General features: G+C 42.0%; 1 protein-coding gene across 4 annotated transcripts in view; it reads right to left on the bottom strand.

Moving 5' to 3' along the window:
* Positions 1-4,760: 4,760 nt before the first annotated feature.
* MTRR (5-methyltetrahydrofolate-homocysteine methyltransferase reductase) overlaps positions 4,761-21,078 on the bottom strand; it is a 32,644-nt gene continuing 16,326 nt past the window's right edge. For all 4 annotated transcript variants that reach the window (XM_079785962.1, XM_079785960.1, XM_079785963.1 and 1 more), the window contains exons 7-15: positions 19,916-20,069; positions 18,541-18,629; positions 15,383-15,563; positions 12,208-12,250; positions 11,372-11,558; positions 7,763-7,881; positions 6,583-6,675; positions 6,301-6,483; positions 4,761-5,526 (exon numbers count right to left, since the gene is read on the bottom strand). In XM_079785962.1, the coding sequence (XP_079642088.1) occupies positions 5,382-5,526; positions 6,301-6,483; positions 6,583-6,675; positions 7,763-7,881; positions 11,372-11,558; positions 12,208-12,250; positions 15,383-15,563; positions 18,541-18,629; positions 19,916-20,069 (1,194 nt within the window). In that variant the 3' untranslated portion in view covers positions 4,761-5,381. The remainder of the gene's footprint in view (positions 5,527-6,300; positions 6,484-6,582; positions 6,676-7,762; positions 7,882-11,371; positions 11,559-12,207; positions 12,251-15,382; positions 15,564-18,540; positions 18,630-19,915; positions 20,070-21,078) is intronic.

The raw sequence follows: 21,078 nt of genomic DNA, 5'->3' as shown, positions 1-21,078 counted from the left end.
TCTCTCAAGCCAATAAATAAATATCCTAACTAATAAAGAGGAAATATGCTAATAGACTGCCACACCCTCAAAGATGGCGGTGCCCACAGTCACAAGATGGCGGCGCCCACAGTCACAAGATGGCGGCGCCCGTTCCCCTCAGCCCCCAGGGGTGGCAGGCGCTCAGTAAGGCCCCAGGCGGGCCCAGCCACTCCACGTGCCTGCCTCCAGAGTCCCCCAGTCCCCTCAGCCCCCCAGCCGCCCAGGGCCGGCCCGAGGCGCAGGCAAGCCTCAGATGGTGGCTACCCAGATGCCCAGGGCCGCCTGAGGCTTGCGCTGCTGGCAGTGGCAGCAGCAGAGGTGTGATGGGGTGTCACCTTCCCCTGATCGCTGGGTCGCCTCCCACCCCTGAGGGCTCCCGGGCTGTGAGAGGGGGCAGGCTGGGCTGAGGGGACCCCCCCCCCAGTGCATGAATTTTCATTCATGCATCGGGCCTCTAGTTTTCAATAAGAAAGATGAGATGGAGGAAATCAGTGTTTTGGCTGATGGAATTTAATGGCTGAAACAAAGTTGATGAAGTACCAGCTTGAGCATTCACCACTGTCATCTTACCACTGTGCTTAGGTTTTCAAGGGACCGGGGGTGGGGGGTGGGGGAGTGCGGGGCGGGGAGCGAGAAACGAGAGTAACAAGGTGGTGTGCTATAAACAAAAAGGTCCCATCTTCCTTTTTTTTTTTTTTTTACTGAAGAAGTCTTATTTTTAGAACAGTTAAGAAGCCACTAAGATACTTTCAGGTACTGTTTTCAGTGATGCTCATTTTTTTCCAGGTAATATTCAGCCCCTACAGCTACCACAAATAAAGCAAATCCCCGTTCAAATTCTTTTCATAGCGCACCCATCAGGGAAACATTGTTTGCAAAGCCACTCATGTATCTCCAAGCTTCACCACGGCCTTGTGGTTCCCTTATTCCCACTAACTACCAAAGACTCCCATGGAGACATTCACTCACATAGGCTTTGATTCCTAGGATTTTTTTCACCATTTTGCAGGAAGTCAGGACCCCTCCCCCTCTCCGCCCCCCTGCACTCTGAGCAGTCGAGTCCAAGGTTCTTTCTACCCACACAGATCATGGGTCCCCACTGGGACCCTCCATAACACTCAGCTTGGGGTGCCCAGATCCCCATCTTTTTAGGTCTCCTACTTCTCTGACCATTTTCTATATTTACTTCCTTTCTCTTGGGCATTACTCCATAAGTCAATGGGACCAGACCCCTGGCTTGTCCCGGATCATGGTGAACTAACCCTTGCTAAGAACCGAGGCTTCTCAAGACCTAGGACACCTTCACGCCCTCTCACAGCTCATTCCTCTTCAGTTTCTTTAGAATCTCTGCCCGCCCCTTATACACACAAGTATTCCTCTTTATTTCCCCAGTATTAATGGGCTTAGTGAAAAGTTCCTGAAGGAGAAAGGGAGTTCAGGTGGCCCAAGCACGTTTCCAGAAGCTGTGACACAGAAACATGCCTAAAGTGGATGGGCAAATGAGGAAGGAAAGGCCCGAGCTTGGTGACTTCATGTCGCTGAGCCTGACCCAGCACCCCCAGAGCTCCTCAGATTGACTAGGTCCTTCGCATTTGGGGTGACAAAGCCCTTCTTTAAAAATACCTAAATATCTTTATTTTTGCATGACTTGATGTTTTAGAAACTTGTTATATAAAACACAGTCTGTAGTGCTGATGTTTTCACTTTGTGTTTTATCTTTTCACATGGTTGTTTTTGGTCAGGAGTGCCTTGAGAAGAGTGGGAGGAAGCTGCCCAGCACTGTCCCTCGGGCTGAAACCATGGCACCAGCCTTAGCCAAATCCCCAGCTTGAGGTAAAATGCTCACTTCCAGCTGTGGAACTCTGGACAGTGCTTGCCTGTGGTCTGCCATGCTCCTGCCTCAGCTCTTCCGTGTCAAAGCCATTGCTGTCCACCCCCTGCAAAGGAAAACTGATCCAGGAGACCTCAAGGGAAGTTGCCAGAACAAGTAAAGTTCCTTCTGGAGCTCATGCATGCTCTTTGCCACGTCACACATGAAACCCACAATTAAGAGGCCAAGGAGAAGACAGACCCGTGTTTTAGCACCCAAGGATAAAATACCATTTCAGGAGTGCAGAAATTTGTCCTCCCCTGTCCTGATTTTTCACTTAGAAAATGAGAATTAAAAGTAGATTATGTTTTAATAGAAAAGAAACACTCTTACATTTCTGTCCCCATATCCTACTGAGATGAAAAGGTGAAAGCTACTAATTCTCTCTAGAATAATGTCATTTTCACTACAAATAAAGAAATAAAAGTAACAGTGAGAAATGGAGTTAAAACGTATTTTTCCACAGACTGGCCTTTGCTTTGTCTCACACCAGGCAACTGATGCTACCCTGGGCATCTACAAATGACTTAGATGTCCGGGGCCCTGTGCCTCGAGCTGGCATACAGATGTTACGGTTCTTTCTTAAAAGCCTGAGAGGCATGAGGACCCTCTTCTTCCCTAAAATAGAAGTCATGACGGGTTTCCATTTTCCTAAATCTATCAGAATCTCTTAGAGAAAGTGACTCCCCTTTTTTTGTAGAAAAATCACATAACCAAAAAAACAACCCAATATTATTAAAATGATTAAAGGAAAGACTTTCATTCTTAAGATCAAATAAACTTAGTCATTAAGCTATAGAAACCATCTTACTGCATACTGTCAATAAGAATCCAGGCATTTGCCTAGAACTTTCTAATTTCAAAAACAATATTATGCATCTTTTGTCTTAACAGAACATTTGAAGATAGTTTCCCCCTCTTCTGTCTGAATTAGCTCAAGCTTGCATAACCCACACACTAAGGAGCAGAAATATCACAGCGTGTATCGGAAGAGGGAAACTGAGCCTACAGAAGAGGACCAGGGCCTCAGAGGGATGTAACACCTTGTCAACTTGGTGCCACAGCCCACTAACCAGCCCTGTGATTTGGAATTTTATGTCCCATGTCTCTCCAAATAAAAGCCTACATGTGCACGTTCACAATCTTTCCAGTCATGCAACACCAGGGAGCCGAGACACACAAGTGCCCATGTCATTTCGTACAATATTTATCCCCCAATCCATTTCCCAATGAATACTCACACTGATATGTACGTGATCTCACGGAAAGGTCCCTGCCCCCAATCTGTGCATCCAGGTTCACAACCGATTCCCCACACACAGCTGTTGGAAATGTGAGGTTTATGTGGGCATTTATAACAGAACCCAGTCCTAAGTCATTCCTGCATTTGAGGTTCAAAGTCAACATTACGGGATCCTGCTGTCATTTCCAACTGCATTATCCTTGGGGCTAAATTTAAAAGCTGAAAAAATAGCTGCGTCTAGTATTAAATTGGAGAACTTCAACTCCCTCGTCAGTTTTCAGCTTGCTCCCTTTGCAAAGCTGCTCTGCTTTGCGTTCTGATTCACTTGTTTTGGCCCTCATCTCTTAGCAATTATTTCCATTTGTCTGGGGACTGGCCTTTTAGTCCCCTGAGAATCCCAGGCCCCTGTGGGGCAATATAACAAGCAACAAGAGCCTCCGTCTTCCTGGACAGGCCTTGTCTGACGACATAGCCCCACAGGTCTCCTTTTGCATGTGGAGGTGGAGGAGTGTGTATGGCCTTTTCAGAAAACCCAGACCCAAGTGTGGTGGTGTTGTGAATAGAATTTGAGCCATAAAGACCCACAAGGTTTTCAGGCACTTTTAAGCCAGGTTCCTCATACATTGTGTGTGTGTGTGTGTGTGTGTGTGTGTGTGTGTGTGTATGTGTGTGTGTGTAGGGGGCGTAGTGGGGGGTTCTGGGGGAGGGATAAAAGATGCCTTCTGTGAATGAGTATTGCACTTGTCCTTGGCAATATTTCAACAAAGATCAGTTTTGGTTATATGTATCTGAAAATTGAAATTTAAAAGAAATTAACATATAATTCATATAATTTAATGTGATTTTAAAGCTACTGGGGCAGTCTGCTTTGCAATAAATGGTGTGGTGATGACACTGGCTGTATCTTCAGTCCCCAAAACAGGTCCTAGCTCACACTGCCCACGGGAGGACTCAGGAAGGCGCATGAGTGATCACCTTCTCCCTGTTTTCCTGGCTGGAGGACTGCTTCACCAGGGATGCTATGACCCACGTGGCCAAACTGCAAGTTAAAGGCAACAAAATCTTCTTGACCAATTCCTCTTCAAATTTTGATTAATATCTGACAGTAGACTGAAAATACCCTTCAGCAACCTCCATCACCCTCAGAGGTTTTGAGGCACTGTACTAAGCTAAACAATGAAGAAAGAGCTTTTTTTTTTTAAATGACAAAAACAGTGAAAAGGAAGGAATGACAGTTATATACTGGACATTCTGTATTCCAGTTTCTGCATTTTAACATAGTGAAGATACAACATGTTAAGAAAATGGTAAAATTTAAACATGTCTTTCTTTTCTTTTCATTAATTTAAGTAGACATTTTAAGCCTAAGATACAAGTTTGAGTGATCATGGGGTTAAGTTAAATTATGTGGAAAAACTACAGAACATGCCAAAATGAAAAGATTTGGGGGGGGGGGGGGGTGAGGGAGGAAAAAGAGGTTGTAGCTTTACTATGATATATTTTTGCTCACATCTGTAAATTGAATGCAAATTTTCCTAAATTCTGGAATTGTAATGTTAAAAAATAATTGAGATAAAGAAATCATACACCAGAATAGAATTTCAAAATATATTTCACATTTCTAGGATCACACACAGAAAAATTCCTTATAAGCATTACCTTAAAATATCTGTTATCAGAAATATAGTTTTGGGAATTAAAATAAACATTTGATAAAGTAATAGAAACATAATCAGATATGCTATACATGTGTCATTTTAACATATACTCTTTATGGTACATTTCATATAAGAATGATAAATTATTTTTACATTATTTAAAAAACTGGCAACATGAGTTCCCAGATTTAAGTATTTGCCTGGGGACTCAGGTGCCCACATCCCACACTGGGAAGCCCCCACATGCACAGATACAGGCTCCCTGCGATCTGGTCAGGTCTCTGTGAAGTTCCCCAGGATGTACACGTGGCCCCAGGAGGGAGGTGCTGGTGGAGGGGTGAGGGCTGCCCCTCAGCTCAGGGGGCCTACAGGCCACAGGCTGATTTGGGGAGGGGAGGGAGATTAGGGGTGGATAAGGAAAACCAAACTGGAAGTTAGTTATTCTATTAAGGGATCCACCCCCCATTCTCCCTAAGAAAAGTTAAAAAAAATTTTTTAATTTTAAAAATCAAGAGTCTCAAACTTCAGTGAAGTGGTCTTTTAGTACTTTCAGCCAAAAAAACCCCTTAACTCTCTTCATTTTCTGCTTTTATGACCATATATCCTGAAGATAGCGTTTTTCTTCTTTTAAAGTAGCTAAAGTTTTCATTGCTTCCAGTTTATCAACTCCAACCTCTTTGCTTATTATTTCCACAAGGGTATCATTTACATCCCTGGCCATATTCTTAGCATCTCTAGAAAAAAGAAATAATAGTACCAATGTTTAACACAGGAATTTTTACCAAATCTTCCTTAATTCATGAATCTAAGGCACCCCTATCAGTACACTTTAGTCCTCCTTCCATTTCTCCAGAAAGAGTCCCCAAAGGTCTCCCCACCCCAGTCCTGTCACTCCCTCAACACCAGGCCTTCCCACAGTGACCATTCTAACACACACTGGTTACAGCTTACACTCCTCTCCTTCTATGTCCATGTCCTGGGAGCGGCCCAAACCTTAAGTGTCGAAGGACCTTCCCCTCTGGCTTCTGCTCAGCCTGGCCGTTCTCTCAATGCTCTGATGTGCCTCAGCTCTGTTCATTTACAGAAGACTGAGGTACCCCTCTCCCCAATGCCCTGCAGTCCCCTGCACAGCACTTGCCATATTGTAGGCATCTGGTCACCTGCTCCCCGCCCAGGGAATGCCCTGTCTAGTGGCAGGGAGTGTATCTCATTTATCTTTGTACCTCTCATCATCTGAACAATGCCAATACTCAGTAGGCACTTGAGTATTTGTAAAATGAAAGAAGTGTTGGACAGGACACTAGCACTTCAGGAACTGACTCTGACCTGCCCCTTACAGTAAAATGTATGTTGAAGTCATTTTAGAACTTGTCTTTCTCATCCTGTACTTAAACATCAAATCTCTCTTCCCTCTGTGTCTGGGTTATTACCCGATTGGTGCCTTGCTCCTTCAGTAAATATCACCACCCGCATCCCCTACCTGGCACCTGAGCATGAGGGCTGCTTACCCACACACGTAAATGTAACCGTTCTCATGAAGGAGGAGCCTTGCCACCTGCTCGCTGTGAAGCTGGATGTTGTCCTGCACGTACTTCACTGGGGCTTGCTCCTCCCCGGCAGGAGAGTCTCTTGAGAAGGAAACCTTCAGGTGAGTTAGGATTCCATGCTTATGGAAATGTCTGAGCTCTTCTCTGAAATACACAGAAAGGTTTGTGATTTAAAGTTGAAAAGTCTGCAATGAGAATCGCACCCCCGTGGTCGAGGCGGACAATACTAGAGTTGTAGAGTACCTGAATAAATAATCCCTCTCCTGATGTCTACAGCCAAAAAACAACCACATTGCCCCATAGTGTCCGTCTGGATGCTGTTCTTGGAGTTTCTCCCTAAGTGAGAAACAAAGGTGAGATGTTTAACTTAAGGAATATGTATATACAACCAATCTCTCTGTTTGGCTAGGAAATTCCACCAACCAACCCAGAAAGGTCTGTAAACTCTGCCTTCGAAGTCTCTGAAAGTTCACTCACTGAAATAACATTTTAACATTTCACTCTCCTCAGGGCACCTCAGCCCTGCAGCAGACACTGCAATGAGTCAGCGTCTCTGAGCTGTAGACACCTAGGAGCTCTACAGGACATCTTAGTAACACGGAAAATGCAACCACCACATTGTGAAACTTAGACTGACTTCTACGTTCAATATTAATAGCCACCTTATGAACAAAATGAACTCTGCATTAATACACTGGAACGTGGCACAGGGCTTTGAAAGGAAGAACGCTCTGTTGTGGAATGTCAGAAATGCTGGGCACACCAATGAGACACGCCGAGTGTGTCTGCCATCACTCTTCCGCTTTCTTAAGGTAAAATAGTAAAACGACGGCAAGATTATGTCCAAATGGCATTACTCTCATTATCTGGGGAACAGCACATAAAAACTGTTCATTATTTTACATATGCGGAGAGAAACACAATTTTATTTATTTTATATCAAGCAGTTATGTTCTCAGAAAAAATTACATGCATTAGTATCATTCCATTGAACATTATTGCTGTTTGGGGCTTAACTTTGAAACTTTTGGTATAATTGGCGCTGTCACCACCAATTTTATCTATTTAAGGAATAGACGGGACAGCCTGCACAGCATCACAGCATGAAGCTCTGCTGGAAACGTGTCTCTAGCGGCGAGTGCCCCACGCCACGGAGCAGCCAGGGAGACAGGAAAGTGCTGCAGCAAGAAGGGAAGCTCCAGCATAAAGCGAATCTCCAGAAGATGGCATCTTTACTTTTCCCGTGGTGACAAATTGTTATGCTATCACACATTTGATACTAATTTTTTCAAATAAAAACTTTATAAGCAAAATCCAGTATCCTAAAAATCACGGAAGAAACAAAAAAGCTCTCTGTTCTATTCCTACCCAGGACCATACGGGATCCATGTGCTTATGTGCTCACCAGCCAGACAGCGCTTACCTATGCTGCAGGAAACCAATGAAGGGCGCTACGCCAGTTCCCGGACCCACCATGATGATGGGGACGGAGGGGTCATTTGGCAAGTGGAAAGAGTTTGCTGTGCGAGGAGAAATGGATATCTGCAACATTAAACCAACAGTCATAAGTATGAAAGAAACCCTAGACAAAGCCTATAACCGACATGATATTTGCTAAAGAAATCAGAAAGTGCAAATTCCCCTAAAAGAAACACCATAAAATTAAACAGCAGCATTACATCTACTGAAACCATGAACATATTTGTTACTACAGAGAAATAAGTCTGTCTTACACTTTTTTTTTTATAATACTTCAAAGTAGATTTTTTTTTCTCTATATTTTATTGATTTTTTACAGAGAGGAAGAGAGAGGGATAGAGAGTGAGAAACATCTATCAGCTGCCTCTTGCACACCTCCCACTGGGGATGTGCCCGCAACCAAGGTACATGCCCCTGACCGAATCGAACCTGGGACCCTTGAGTCCGCAGGCCGACGCTCTATCCACTGAGCCAAACCGGTTTCGGCCTGTCTTACACATTTTTATTTTCCATCCAAATCTATGGTGTTTTAAAAATGACAGGCATATTTCTGAGGTAGAACATGACATAATCTTTTTCTAGTTCCATGAATAAGATGTTTCTTAGCATGCCACCCATTGCATGCATTTTGGAGATAAGCAGAAACAATGAAGACATGACTCTTTAAGTTTGCACACACAGGGCAATGAAGATTAACACTAAGATGGGGTGAAAAGTTTTAAGTGAAAATTAAGGAACTGAAGGGGAAAGTAAGAGCTTGCTCTGAAGATTTAGAGATTGTGCTATGGTATGCTGGGTCCAATGTTACTTGTGTTTGTGCAAAACTAAAAGAATAAGTGATAGAGACAGATAAAATCTTTTCACTATTTTTCTTCTAAATCATGTGCCAGGGTACTTACAAGGAATCAGTTTGTAAATATACTTCTTTCCAGATTCACTTTGCCACATGCCTAAGTTATGCTGGGTGGACACTAAGAGTTAAGAACATAGGAATTGACTCTATAGCCCAAGCTTATCGTATATATTTCAACCTTGAATTCAAGGAAAATCATATGAAATTCATCAACAGGACTTACTTTTTAAGAGAAGAATTGGCAGAGCTGTGTCAAATCATTGTTCTCATTTTGGAATGAGACTGTAATTAATATCACATTAGTCTATTCATTTGACTCATTTAAGAATTTTACTGAAGGTACTCAGTATGACAAGTATGAGGAATAGAGAAAGGAGCAAAACCAAATTCATGTTCATGGGACTCACATTCTAGTGGGTGGAAAAGACAATCAACAAACATATATCCCTAGAATGACAGTGATTAAGTCTCACAAAACAAAGTAAGGCGGACATGATGGGCATGGCAGGGAATAGCTAACGAGAGCCTGCTCTCTATGTTCTAGGTCAGGGGTCCTCAAACTTTTTAAACAGGGGGCCAGTTCACTGTCCCTCAGACTGTTGGAGGGCCGGACTATAGTTTAAAAAAAAAACTATGAATAAATTCCTATGCACACTGCACATATCTTATTTTGAAGTAAAAAATCAAAACGGCAAAAACACCCGTGGCCCGCAGGCCGCAGTTTCAGGACGCCTGTTCTAGGTACTGCAAGGAGACCAGAACAGCAGCCGCTCTTGCTGCAGTAAATCTCAGAGGGTCCACAGCACCACACACTTACTTCTGGCTCTCTTTAAAGGCTGCAGGTAGGTTCTGCTACCTGGATCTCCTTCACTTGGGATCTCAGCCCAAGAAGCAGGCCTGGCCTGGACGATCCTGTCCTTACTTCAGAGGAAAGACTGAGGGAAGAAGTCACACCACACTACCAGGTCCTGCTCGGATGTGTAATTGATGTGGCAGAGGCTAAACATCAATGGGAGGGGATATCTATTCCATCAGGGGTGGTGGGCAGGAATAACTGTGAACAGTTGTATTACCTACCAGCGGGGGTGGGGTGGGGTGTCATGCCCTTAACATTCTCCACACTTCCTAATAGCATATGGTATACTAAGCACCATGAAACTTAGTTTTAAATTGTATCCTTTCTATTTGCACCTCTGGCGTCTGCACACTGGGTAGTCAATAAAAATCTTTTAAAGTAGGTAAAGGTAGAGGGGAAAAAGGGCAGGAGGAAAGAAAGACTAGGGGAAAGGCACCCCTGCTGAGTGTCTGTGATACATTATGGATATATTTTATTTTTTAACTCTTTGGAGATTATCAGCTACTTTTTATATGATCATGAAGTGACATAATACTTTGACATCAGTACTATTTCTTTTTCAAAAAAGGAATTTTCTCAGGTTCTCAATATTTTGTTGTGACATAATAAATATAGGAGTTTGGAGAGGGGAGGAGAGGAACAGACAGAGACAGAAAGATAGACAGACACACACATGAGTAAAGCACCTCTGTTTCAGGCAGCAGACTGAGAAAATACCAAGTTAAAGGGCAATTTCAACCAGCAGGCTTCCTTAGGCCCTCTCAAGTATATGCCAGAGGTCTTAATTCCCCTCTAAAGGCTGTGACCTTTTCAACTCCAGTAACGTAGTAATCACCAGTCATAAGATAATGCTACAAATGACACAGCTATTTCTTTAATACCATGGATTAAGAAAACTTCACAATAAAGCCTCAAGTTTTTATTTTTTATTTTCAGTCATCTTTATGGGCTGGGAGGGACAACTTTAAATTGCTGCCTATGCATGGGGTCTTGAATGAGATTCTGCTGAGTGCTGTATCAAAATATAAAAGATGTCACTACATCTAGATAGAAATACGTCCAGTTTGTTTATGACAAATCAAATAAGATTTTCCTCTATGGGTTTTATTATTTTATTTTTTTAATTTTTATTGATTTTAGAGAGGAAGGGAGAGGGATAGAGAGAGATAGAACCAAAACATCAATGAGAATCATTGATCAGCTGCCTCCTGCACACCCCCTATGGGGATCAAGCCCGCAACCCAGGCATGTGCACTTGGCCGGAACTGAACCTGGGACCCTTCAGTCCACAGGCTGATGCTCTATCCACTGAGCCAAACTGGCTAGGGCCCTCTACGGATTTTAAAAGTGATCCTCCACACTGTTTCCTCACTACTAGCACTAATTCAGAATCTACACACCATGACTGACAAAAGGGTAGGGACAGGGGCAAGTGAAACTCCTACCACCCAGACTAAAGGATCTTAATTCAGTCTCTGGCTGTCAACTGAGGAATTATTATTCCTAAAAGGAATTATTTAGGACACAGGATACAGCCTAAACATAAAATGAGGCTGTTTTCAATATTCACCTGATTCTTTCTGAGCCAATCTACCAAGAATATTCACAGAAGTCTTCTATGAATATGACAAGTAAAGAGAAAGACTGTATCATATAAAATTCATGCTTACACATTTACAAAATGCATAGACCACTTACCAGGGAGTGAAAGCAATGTTTTCCAACAGGGATTTAAAAATTCAAGTATGGCATAATCTAATGGATAACGAAGGGAGACAATATGTTCTTTCTAACCAGGCAAAGAACATAATTTCAATGATGCCAACACTGCGCACCCCTAGTACCTGTGGAGCCAGGGCTTTCCCGCCATCTGCATGGGATGCATGCCTGTTCGGCTGAAGAACCGATTCAACCAATGTGGCCAGCCAGCCTGTGCACACGCCTCGCCGCAGAACCACGGGTGTGGTGTTGGACAGAAACTCCACAATGTTAAAAACAAAGTGAAGCTTCCCTGGGTGAGACAGACTTGAGCTGCAAAGACACACATTTTTAAACACTATTAAGACGAATACATTCAGGCCAAAATAAACTTCTTTTTAGTGTAGTGAGAATACAGGGAGGGGCAAAAGTAGGTTCAGTTGTGAGTACAAGAAACAGAATTATTTTTGTGTTATTATTAATTATTGTACTATTTCTGTATGAACAACTGTAAACCTACTTTGGCGCCACCCTGTATCCCCCTGAGCACGAATGTACCTTCTAACTCCTCAGAGAGAAGAACTCTGTTGCTACTTAAAAGCACCCCTTTCCCAACCCACATTTTGTGATAACATTCTGGGAAGTTTCTAATAACCTGTTTGCCTTCAAGACTAGATAAGATTTATACACTTTTCCCGCTCCTCCCCACCCTCCTCCACTGCCCCATGAAGGCCATTGGGCACACAACACGGCAGTAGGAGGAGGACCTGGAGAAGTGGGAGCACGGCCGCACTGAAGAGCCCTACTCTGTGACCTCCAGGAGGACAGGAGTCTTGACACTGGTCGGCTTCACTCCTCGTTATGCCTGCTATTGTCCCCACAATCAGATATGATTTCACTGAATAAATGTGAAGGATTTGGAAGTTGGACTTTCATAACATTTTGGGAGGAAGATACTATATATCATGTTAAATAACAGTACCTTGCACATGAATATGGTCTGGGCTGGAGCTTAGGAAGGTGTTCTAGAAAAAAATAAAAATAAGCAATCATTAATTCACAGCTACTGAAAATAAATGCTACACAAGGGATAAAAAAAATTCAAGTTCTCATTTGATTTTTATTTTATTTAGAATATTAAATATAATTTTAGCCCTAGCTAGTTTGGCTCAGTGGATAGAGCGTCCGTCTGAGGACTGAAGGGTCCCAGTTTCAATTCTGGGCAAGGTCACATGCCCGGGTTGTGGGCTTGATCCCCAGTGGGGGGAGTGCAGAAGGCAGCTGATCAGTGAGTCTCTCTCATCATTGATGTTTCTCTCTCTCTCTCTCTCCCCCCCTTCCTCTCTAAAATCAATAAAAATACATTTTAAAGAAATGTTTTAGTTTTAAATAATATTTTGAAGCACATGTAAATGCACAATGTAAAATACTATTGGGAAAAAAAAAGAAACAATAAAATACTATTGAATATTTTTCCCCAATTCCTAAAGTAAACCAGACATACTGTATTTTTTCAGTCTGAAATCAGTATTTCTACCTAAGGGCTGGTTTCTAAGACTAAAGGCTGTTATAGAATAGGGTCCATGAATGCAGGTGAGGGTCAAGGGACCATTAAATTTTCTGAGTGTATGTGTGCAGCTTTCTGGGGGTAGTGTTCAGAGTTTTCAGATTTGAAGATCATGACCCCAGAAAGATTAAAGACCATTATTTTACGAATTATGGGAACTACTGAGGCTTAAAGTATTTTTCCTTCTTATATTTATATTATAGTAAAAAAAAAAAAAAAAGGGAGAGTCAGATAGGCACTTTAAATCAGGTTATCCAGAAACCTAGTGGTTTCAAGATACATAGGTACTCTTAAAGAAGGTTAAGAAATCAGTATTTGAATACCTAATTGTGTGCTAACAAGCTTTGGAATTTTTCAATTTTATCTTTGTAATAACTTTCAAAGTCATATTTGTAATAGTAAAAATTTTCAATGTCGTATTTGTTATAGTTACTTAGCAAAAATTTGGAAAGATCTTTCTAAAATGGCTTAGTTTTAATAAATATAAAAAGGTTTCATACAGGGCTCAAATTTTTTATATAACTACTAGAGGCCCAGTGCACGAAGTTCATGCACGCGGGGGTGGGGGGGGGATGGGAGGGGGCCAGATCCCTCAGCCTGACCTGCACCCTCTCACAGTCCAGGAGCCTTCAAGGGATGTCCAACTGACAGCTTAGGCCCTCCACCGCTGCTGCGCTCGCCAGCCATGAGCCCAGCTTGTGGCTGAGCGGCGCTTCCCCTGTGGGAGCCACTGACCACCAGGGGGCAGCTCCTTCATTGAATGTCTGCCATCTAGTGGTCAGTGCGCATCATAGTGACCGGTCTTTTCGGGGTTGGGCCAAAACTGGCTCTCCAACATCCCCCGAGGAGTCCCAGATTGTGAGAGGGTGCAGGCCAAGCCTAGGGACCCCACAGTGCATGATCGGGGCCGGGGAGGGACACAGGAGGTGGCCAGCTGGGGAGGGACTGCGGGAGGGCTCCAGGGTGTGTCCGGCCCATCTCACTCAGTCCCGATCGGCTGGACCCCAGCAGCAAGCTAACCTACTGGTCAGAGCATCTGCCCCTGGTGGTCAGTGCACATCATAGTGAGTGGTTGAGTGGGCTTAGCATATCATTAACATATTATGCTTTGATTGGTTGAATGGCCAACTGGCCGACTGGACACAGCATATTAGGCTTTTATTATATAGGATGTAATAAATGATATATAAAAGTTTTAAAGGGTAGTTGAAAATCCATAAAAAGAAACACTTTTCTATGATTGAGAGCTTCACAAGACTTTATATGACTTCCCTACACATGTTCTAAATGTTACCCAAGCCCTCTATTAGCCTAAAAGACTCAAATAAAAAGGCAGGAGTGTTTGTGTGAACACAGAAAAGCAGAGAAGAGCAGCCTCACTTGGTAACACTTTTGAGGAGGAGGACAGAGAACAAAATACTAAGAAATGAAAAGAACAAGAAAGCAGGGCTGACTTGTAAAGGAGAGGGCCCTTAACTGTATTGGGCATCAAAAGGCACCTTGTGCCCTAACCGGTTTGGCTCAGTGGATAGAGCATCGGCCTGCGGATTGAAGGGTCCCAGGTTCGATTCCGGTCAAGGGCATGTACCTTGGTTGTGGGCACATACCCAATGGGGAGTGTGCAGGAGGCAGCTGATCAATGTTTCTCTCTCATTGATGTTTCTAACTCTCTATCCGTCTCCCTTCCTCTCTTTAAAAAAAATAAATAAAAATCAAAAGGCACCTTGCTGGCCCAACAGTAAAAAGTACAATACACATTTTCCTGCCACCAAAGACAAATGCAAATTTTAGGGATTTTATACGTATCACTACACGTAAACAGAGAGCAAATTACAAAGTTGTAAGCGCAGGGAAGTAAGAGTCATAGAGGCTCCACCGAGAGCCCCATCCTCCCCTGGACCAGGTCCTCGGGGAGGACCTTCTGTGGAGTTTGAGAACCCCAATAGAGGGTATAAACAAAAAACAGAACCTACTTACATTTGAATATTCTGTGGCAGGTCCCCCCTAGCTTAACACCTAGAAGCACCCTAAGTAATGCCCGTTGTACTGGGAGGACATGATGAGTCCCCCCTTTCCTATTGAAGAGCCCTAAATCTGGACTTGCACACAAAATGTTTCCTTCTGCTTCCTGCACACTTGATTAACCACCATCAATTAAATATAATGTTCATTATTTTTTAAAATGATTTTTTTCTTAGAAAGCTTGTTTTTAGGTAAAATTTGGAAAAATGCTTTCTGAAAAATAATAAAATTAAAATACACTGAATGCTGAGCAAAAAGCAAAAGAGATTTGGGGGACATCTATGACACTGACAACAATAAAAAAAGAGTGGCTATATTAAGAGAGAAAATGATGGTGACAATAGCAGAAGAAAAAAGCTTGGGAGAGGGATTCTTTCTGACTTCTAGAAGGCAGTTCTGATGTCAAGGTGCCTGGAAGACAAACTGTAAGATGTTTACCTCCTGCTCACAGATCATTCAGACGTGTCCAGTGTCCCGCATAGAATTCAAAGAGCCACATGCCAGTAGCCATTGTTCTTTAGCACCAAGAGCTGCCCTGGAGCTCAGGGCCATGACCGTGACCACTCACCGAATAGGAGGCTGAGCGGAGGCTGACACGATGGGAAGGCGAGCAGGAGGTCTAACAAGCTGGCACAGGCATCCCTCACAAAACGGTTATAATCGGCCGCTCCCTGTCGGCTGCACAGCTCCTGCAGCCTTCGCTTTTCCGCACCATCACTGGTACAGTCCACAAGGGCTCGCACAAATGCCTGTGACCCAAGCAAAGGGAGCAGACTTAAATTTCCACGTGCTCTGGGTGATGGCTATTAGACTGTCTGTTAGCATCTACCTGGGGATGTGCCCGATTATCCAAGGAAAAGTGACAGAGCCACTAGAAGTGTGGTCAGAAAAAGAGAATTTACTTTGCTATTTGCTTTAACATCAGCCTGTTAAGAAAACCCACTTTTATGTTCTATTTTTATTTAACTTTCCTATATCCTAAACCAAATGCCTCAGTCAAAAGTATGATCTCCACATGTCAGGTGTATCTGAGTAAAAATGACCAAGAAGTCTCATAACTCAACATTTTGTCTCAGTACACAACACTGTTCTTGTCTTAGCTGATGATGACAACTTAGACTTCTACATTTATTTGGCAACTGTTAAGTGCTTTTGATGTGATAGGCACTGGAACAAAATGACACCTACCTAGCCCGTAAGGGTTCATGGCTAGTGAGAGCAACAGAAGTCAAGGAGTAATTAGTGTGCAAGATGCTACCTCCCCCTAAGGGGCACACACAGGATATTAGGACTTCACAGAATGCAAGCCTGAGCTGAAGGCTGGCCACATGAAATCAGGGGAGTGAAGAATGCTAAACAGATGGCATGGCTACATGAAGGCACGGGGACCACGTGCAGTTCAATCTGGGTGCAGAGGAATGTGGACATGAGGCTGAAGAGACAGAGAGGGTGAGAACATCCAACACCCTGCAGTATGTGGACACTTAGTCCTTAGTCACTCAGATTCATTGTAGAAAGAGGAAAATATGAACAAATAAAGCAAAAACGAAGTCTTGAATCCAAAGTCCAAACTCTTGGGTAAAGGACCTAATATGCTAATAACAACTTGGGATTCCAACGCACAATTCCAAGCTTATCCATTCAATGGCAAATACAGCTCTTACTACTCAAGGTTATTTAGGATGAAAGCACTTCAGCAAGTTATTTACATCAAATCCTATCTGAAATGCTAATGAATGATGCTACTTTTTATTCCACTGCTCAGACACCGTGTGTCCTGGGCTCTCTCAACAGGGTAGACTAGACTGCTGCTCTTTTGGGGTCATGGGTTTCCACGGCCTCAATTATGAACTTGCCTAAATGATCCAGAGACTAACACATCACATGGCTTTCTCAAAGCGCCAGACACACAACCAACACTCGGGAAAGGCTGTAGAATGAATAAACATCCAAGACTCTGGAGGAATCTATGGTAAGGTAATAACATTTACCAATAACACTTTGCATCAATTTCTCAAATCAATAAAAATCCTAAATTACAGTAAAACAATGGCAATTGTAAATTCTTTAAGTTATTTTTCACTTTAGAATTACAGAAACTTAACTTTATGGCACTAAAATAGGATGTACTGCACTGTTTGTAGAAAATAAGCTGACAAACATTACTAACATTTAAAATGCAAGTATTTTTAAAGCAATTCTACTCCAAAAATTTTGTGTAAAATAGTATTTCAAACAGGTGGCAAAGATAAATATAGTGAAAGAATGTTTACCTGGGTTTTTAAAAAAGATATATTTTTATTGATTTCAGAGAGGAAGGGAGAGGGAGAGAGAGATACAAACATCAATGATGACAGAGAATCATTGATTGGCTGCCTCCTGCACACCCACTACTGGGGATAGAGCCCGCAACCGGGGCACGTGCCTTTACTGGAATCCAATCTGGGACCCTTCATTCTGCAGGCTGATGCTTTATACGCTGAGCCAAACCATCTAGGACCACCTGTTTTTTTTTGTGTGTGTGTGTGTGTTTTTTAATAGTGAAAAACTGGAAAGAACCACTGCCCATGATTAAGTCAGTAATTTAATTATGGTGCATCCATATCATATGTTATTTTATCTCTAATAATATTTCCATGTTGTGGTATACAAACTCCTGACCTCTTTTTAAATAAAAAAACGCATGTTACAGAATGTTATATATACTATAGGACCTTTTTTTTTTTTAGCAAAACAAAATTCAAGCATTAACCCTGAGGATTTGATTATAAGGGACTTTTGCTTCTTGAGCTAGCTATTTTTGTATCTTGAATGTTTACAATGAGCATATTACTTTTATAGTAAAAAAAAATATATAAAGGTTTACATACTTTATGAAATTCTAAAGCTTTCAGCACAGTGAATTCTAAATTTGCTCATATCATGTCTAGGATTGAACCTTTCTCGAGTAGCTTGCTTCCCAAAGGCGACAAATGCAATAAACATATTAATAAAACAATAAAAACTGCATCGTTATCCTAATAACAGCACTGTTTATGCTTATTGGTCATACGAGTTTGGCAAAGCACAGGTTGTAAAGTTTTACTCCTTAACATCATTTGGGAGAAATGGTTAGAGGAAACCAGTTACAACATTTTTTAAAAATATAGCTCTGGGCTGAACACTGACATCTAGTGGATAGTTCTATCTCCAAATCATCTAAATATCAGTGTAGCCTACCAAAACCTTTCAATACTTCCTGAAGAATTCTGACTTACTAGTAACAATAAATATGTCCATAGTTTTACATAAAAGGAAGCTTAACAACATTAATCAGGTGACAAGTGGAGGGGGGTGGGGGAAGCCTACACTCTCCTAAGTTTCTTGCCCTCATTAGAGAGACAAGGTGTCAATGTGAAGTTGGATAATACAAGGTCATCATCTAGGGTCACTTTCATCACTAATGTGCTACATCAAGTTAATGTCCAGAAAAAGACTAACAAAAAACCCTATATAAGAAATCTCGTTTCAATAGAAAACATAAAATTTAAATGTAAGCTCAATATAAAAACATTTGCCTATGACAACTGTAAAGATTCTACACACCTTTGGGAAATAATTTTGAAAGCATGCTGTGAAGATCCTATTTTCTAAGCCTTCAAAGGGCAGATACCAGGTCTATTTAATATATCCAACACAGAGCTAAGCATATTTGTAAATAGTTCCCCAAAGAAGAAAGAAAATTACCTTTTTAGGAACTGCTCGTATTTCGAGGCACCAGGTAAGAATGAATTGGAGAGAACATCTCTCGGGTATATGCTGGGGCAAAGCTGCTCCTTTTCAGGGAGACAGGAAGGCGTTCATGACACAGAAAATAAAAAGTAAAATGTTTTGCATTCCTAAAAACATAAGTAACAGTAATACCTTACATTATAGTGTTATCAAATTACAGTAGGATTTGTGACATATTCAGTCAAAAAATTTCCCCAAAATAAATACAGCAGAAAAACGTACCTTACAAAAAAATAAAAAATTACAAATTCAATAGCTATCACGACCAAATCTAGGTATGCCAAATAAAAAAGAAAATTACCCCAAATCAAGGAACAAAAAGCTAAATGTGGCATTAGTCTATTAACAACGTGTATGATTCTCAAAAAGAATGGTAGAGTTGACTGAGCTCAAGTTCAAGACTAAGAAATAACAACAACAAAAAAACTTCCTTTAATTAAGAATAAAAGCAATTATTTATATTAAATAACATGCCATCCTACATAATAAAATGGTAATATGTAAATTACCATCACTCCACTACGCCCACGATTGGGCCAGCAGGAGGCGCAGGGGGCGGGACTCAGGGTGGCCGGGGTAGCTGATTGGGCCAGCAGGACGCTGAGCTCAGCGTCTGTGTCATGGCTTTCGGAAGGCCTGGTGCACCGGCGGACAGCCGGCCAGCTCCCCCGCGATCAAAAGCCAAAGCGGGGGAGCTGGCCGGCTGTCTGCTCCGGCACAAGGCCTTTCGAAAGCCTCCGCCGCACCGGAGGCTTTCGGAAGGCCTGGTACACCGGCGGACAGCCAGCCCGCTGGTGCACCAGGTGCATGATTAAATCATGCACTGGGCCTCTAGTGATAAACATAATAGGAAAACAACTTTTTAAAAAATTCATATAATAAAGAAGTTTTTCTTGCATGAAATTTTAATATGTGAACTTAAAAACAAATTGTTTATTTATTTTTTATAGCAAAGGTGGAAATTTATTAAAGAACAAGTACAGACTCCCACGTAAGGAGGGGGAAGAGTCCCACAGAATGGACTCCCACATGGGGAGGGGGAAAGGGTCCCCAAAATAATGTTTATTGCAAAAAGCAAACCAACAAATTAGCCCAACTAACCGACCTGCTTCTCTAAGACTAGTTACATTCCCCTTTAACGTCGGTAAGTGTCCAATAAGCATAAAATCCATCATCATCTGACTCTGTAACTGACGTGAAGGTCAAGAATCCCGTAACACCAGCCAGTGCCTGGCATGTGGCTGACCCTCTGGTGCTGAATGGGAGCCTGGGGGGAGGTGCACTCGCATTTGCCACCTCTGATTTGTTGGCCCTTAAGAAAGAGACATACCTTTCTTCTTGGTGTCAGCCTTAATTTTCAAGAGGACATGGTGATCCCTTTGGTCTGTGAGCTGCAATCTTTGGAGTAGGCTTTGCACCTCAGAGTCACTGTTGGGACAGATCAAATTGAAGGCATCCCCAGGCTGGTAGGAAAAATCTGTTTCCTAGAGAAGAACCAAAAAAAAAAATCCCAAATTAATTAAAGATTTCAGTTAAGGGCAACAAATCATAGTTTTTTACTATAATGACCATTTCAATACATAAATTAGAAAAAAAATGACTCTAATTGTAAAAATAGCTCACAAGACCAATAAACTGAATGAACATACTTTATCAGGAGTTATTTTAAAAATGAAATTCCACATTTATCCAATTCATTGAGTATTTACAGACTAAAAATGAAGACCTTCCTCATTTTCTAAAGAGTAAGGGACCTCAGTAAGTAGTATGTTAGTAATCCATGTAAAAAAACCCTCCTATGAAAACATACACACACATATATACACAGGCACACATTATGAACAAAAGAAACCACTCCAGGCCGTCTGTATTAGTTTTCAATTTCCTTTTGTTACTCTTTTTCTTTGGGGAGAAATAGAGTGGGAGAGAACACTATTCTTTCTTTCACTAGTTGACAATGTTATACTATCTGGCTGTGAACACACATGGGTTGGAGAGGAGCCACTTCCCACCGCCTATTACACAGGCCAGGGTCCTGCAGGGGGTCTCTGACCACACAGGCTCACACCCTTAGCCTGCGAGGGAGACAGACTGGACCCACCAATTGGCCAACACTTTGCCTCTTTATGAGGACAAAAGTGTAGGACAGCAGAATACTCCTAATATTCCAAGTTGTTAAATATTCTGTACACATGAAAACATTTTATTTGATGTGTACAGAATATTTAACAACATGGGATATTAAGAACTTTCAAAACAAATACATAAGCAAAAACTTGATGCCTGTTGTATTTCTTTCTTACTATTAGGAAACTCAATTAAATTTACGTAAGTCTGGATGCACCCTAGTTTTTCTGAAATCGCAACCCACTGCATTTCTCAGGACCTTCATCAAAACAGAGGTTTGAGTTATAAGACGTGGAAGAAGTACTCAGGCATTGAGGTCTCAGTATTATCCGTCAGTTTCCTAACTCGAATAATGGATTGGGGGAT

Source organism: Cnephaeus nilssonii, assembly GCF_951640355.1.
Source record: "Cnephaeus nilssonii genome assembly, chromosome: 2".
Classification (NCBI taxonomy): Eukaryota; Metazoa; Chordata; class Mammalia; order Chiroptera; family Vespertilionidae; genus Cnephaeus; species Cnephaeus nilssonii.
The sequence above is the reverse complement of the archived record's forward strand: the minus strand, read 5'-3'. Positions and strand labels throughout refer to the sequence as shown.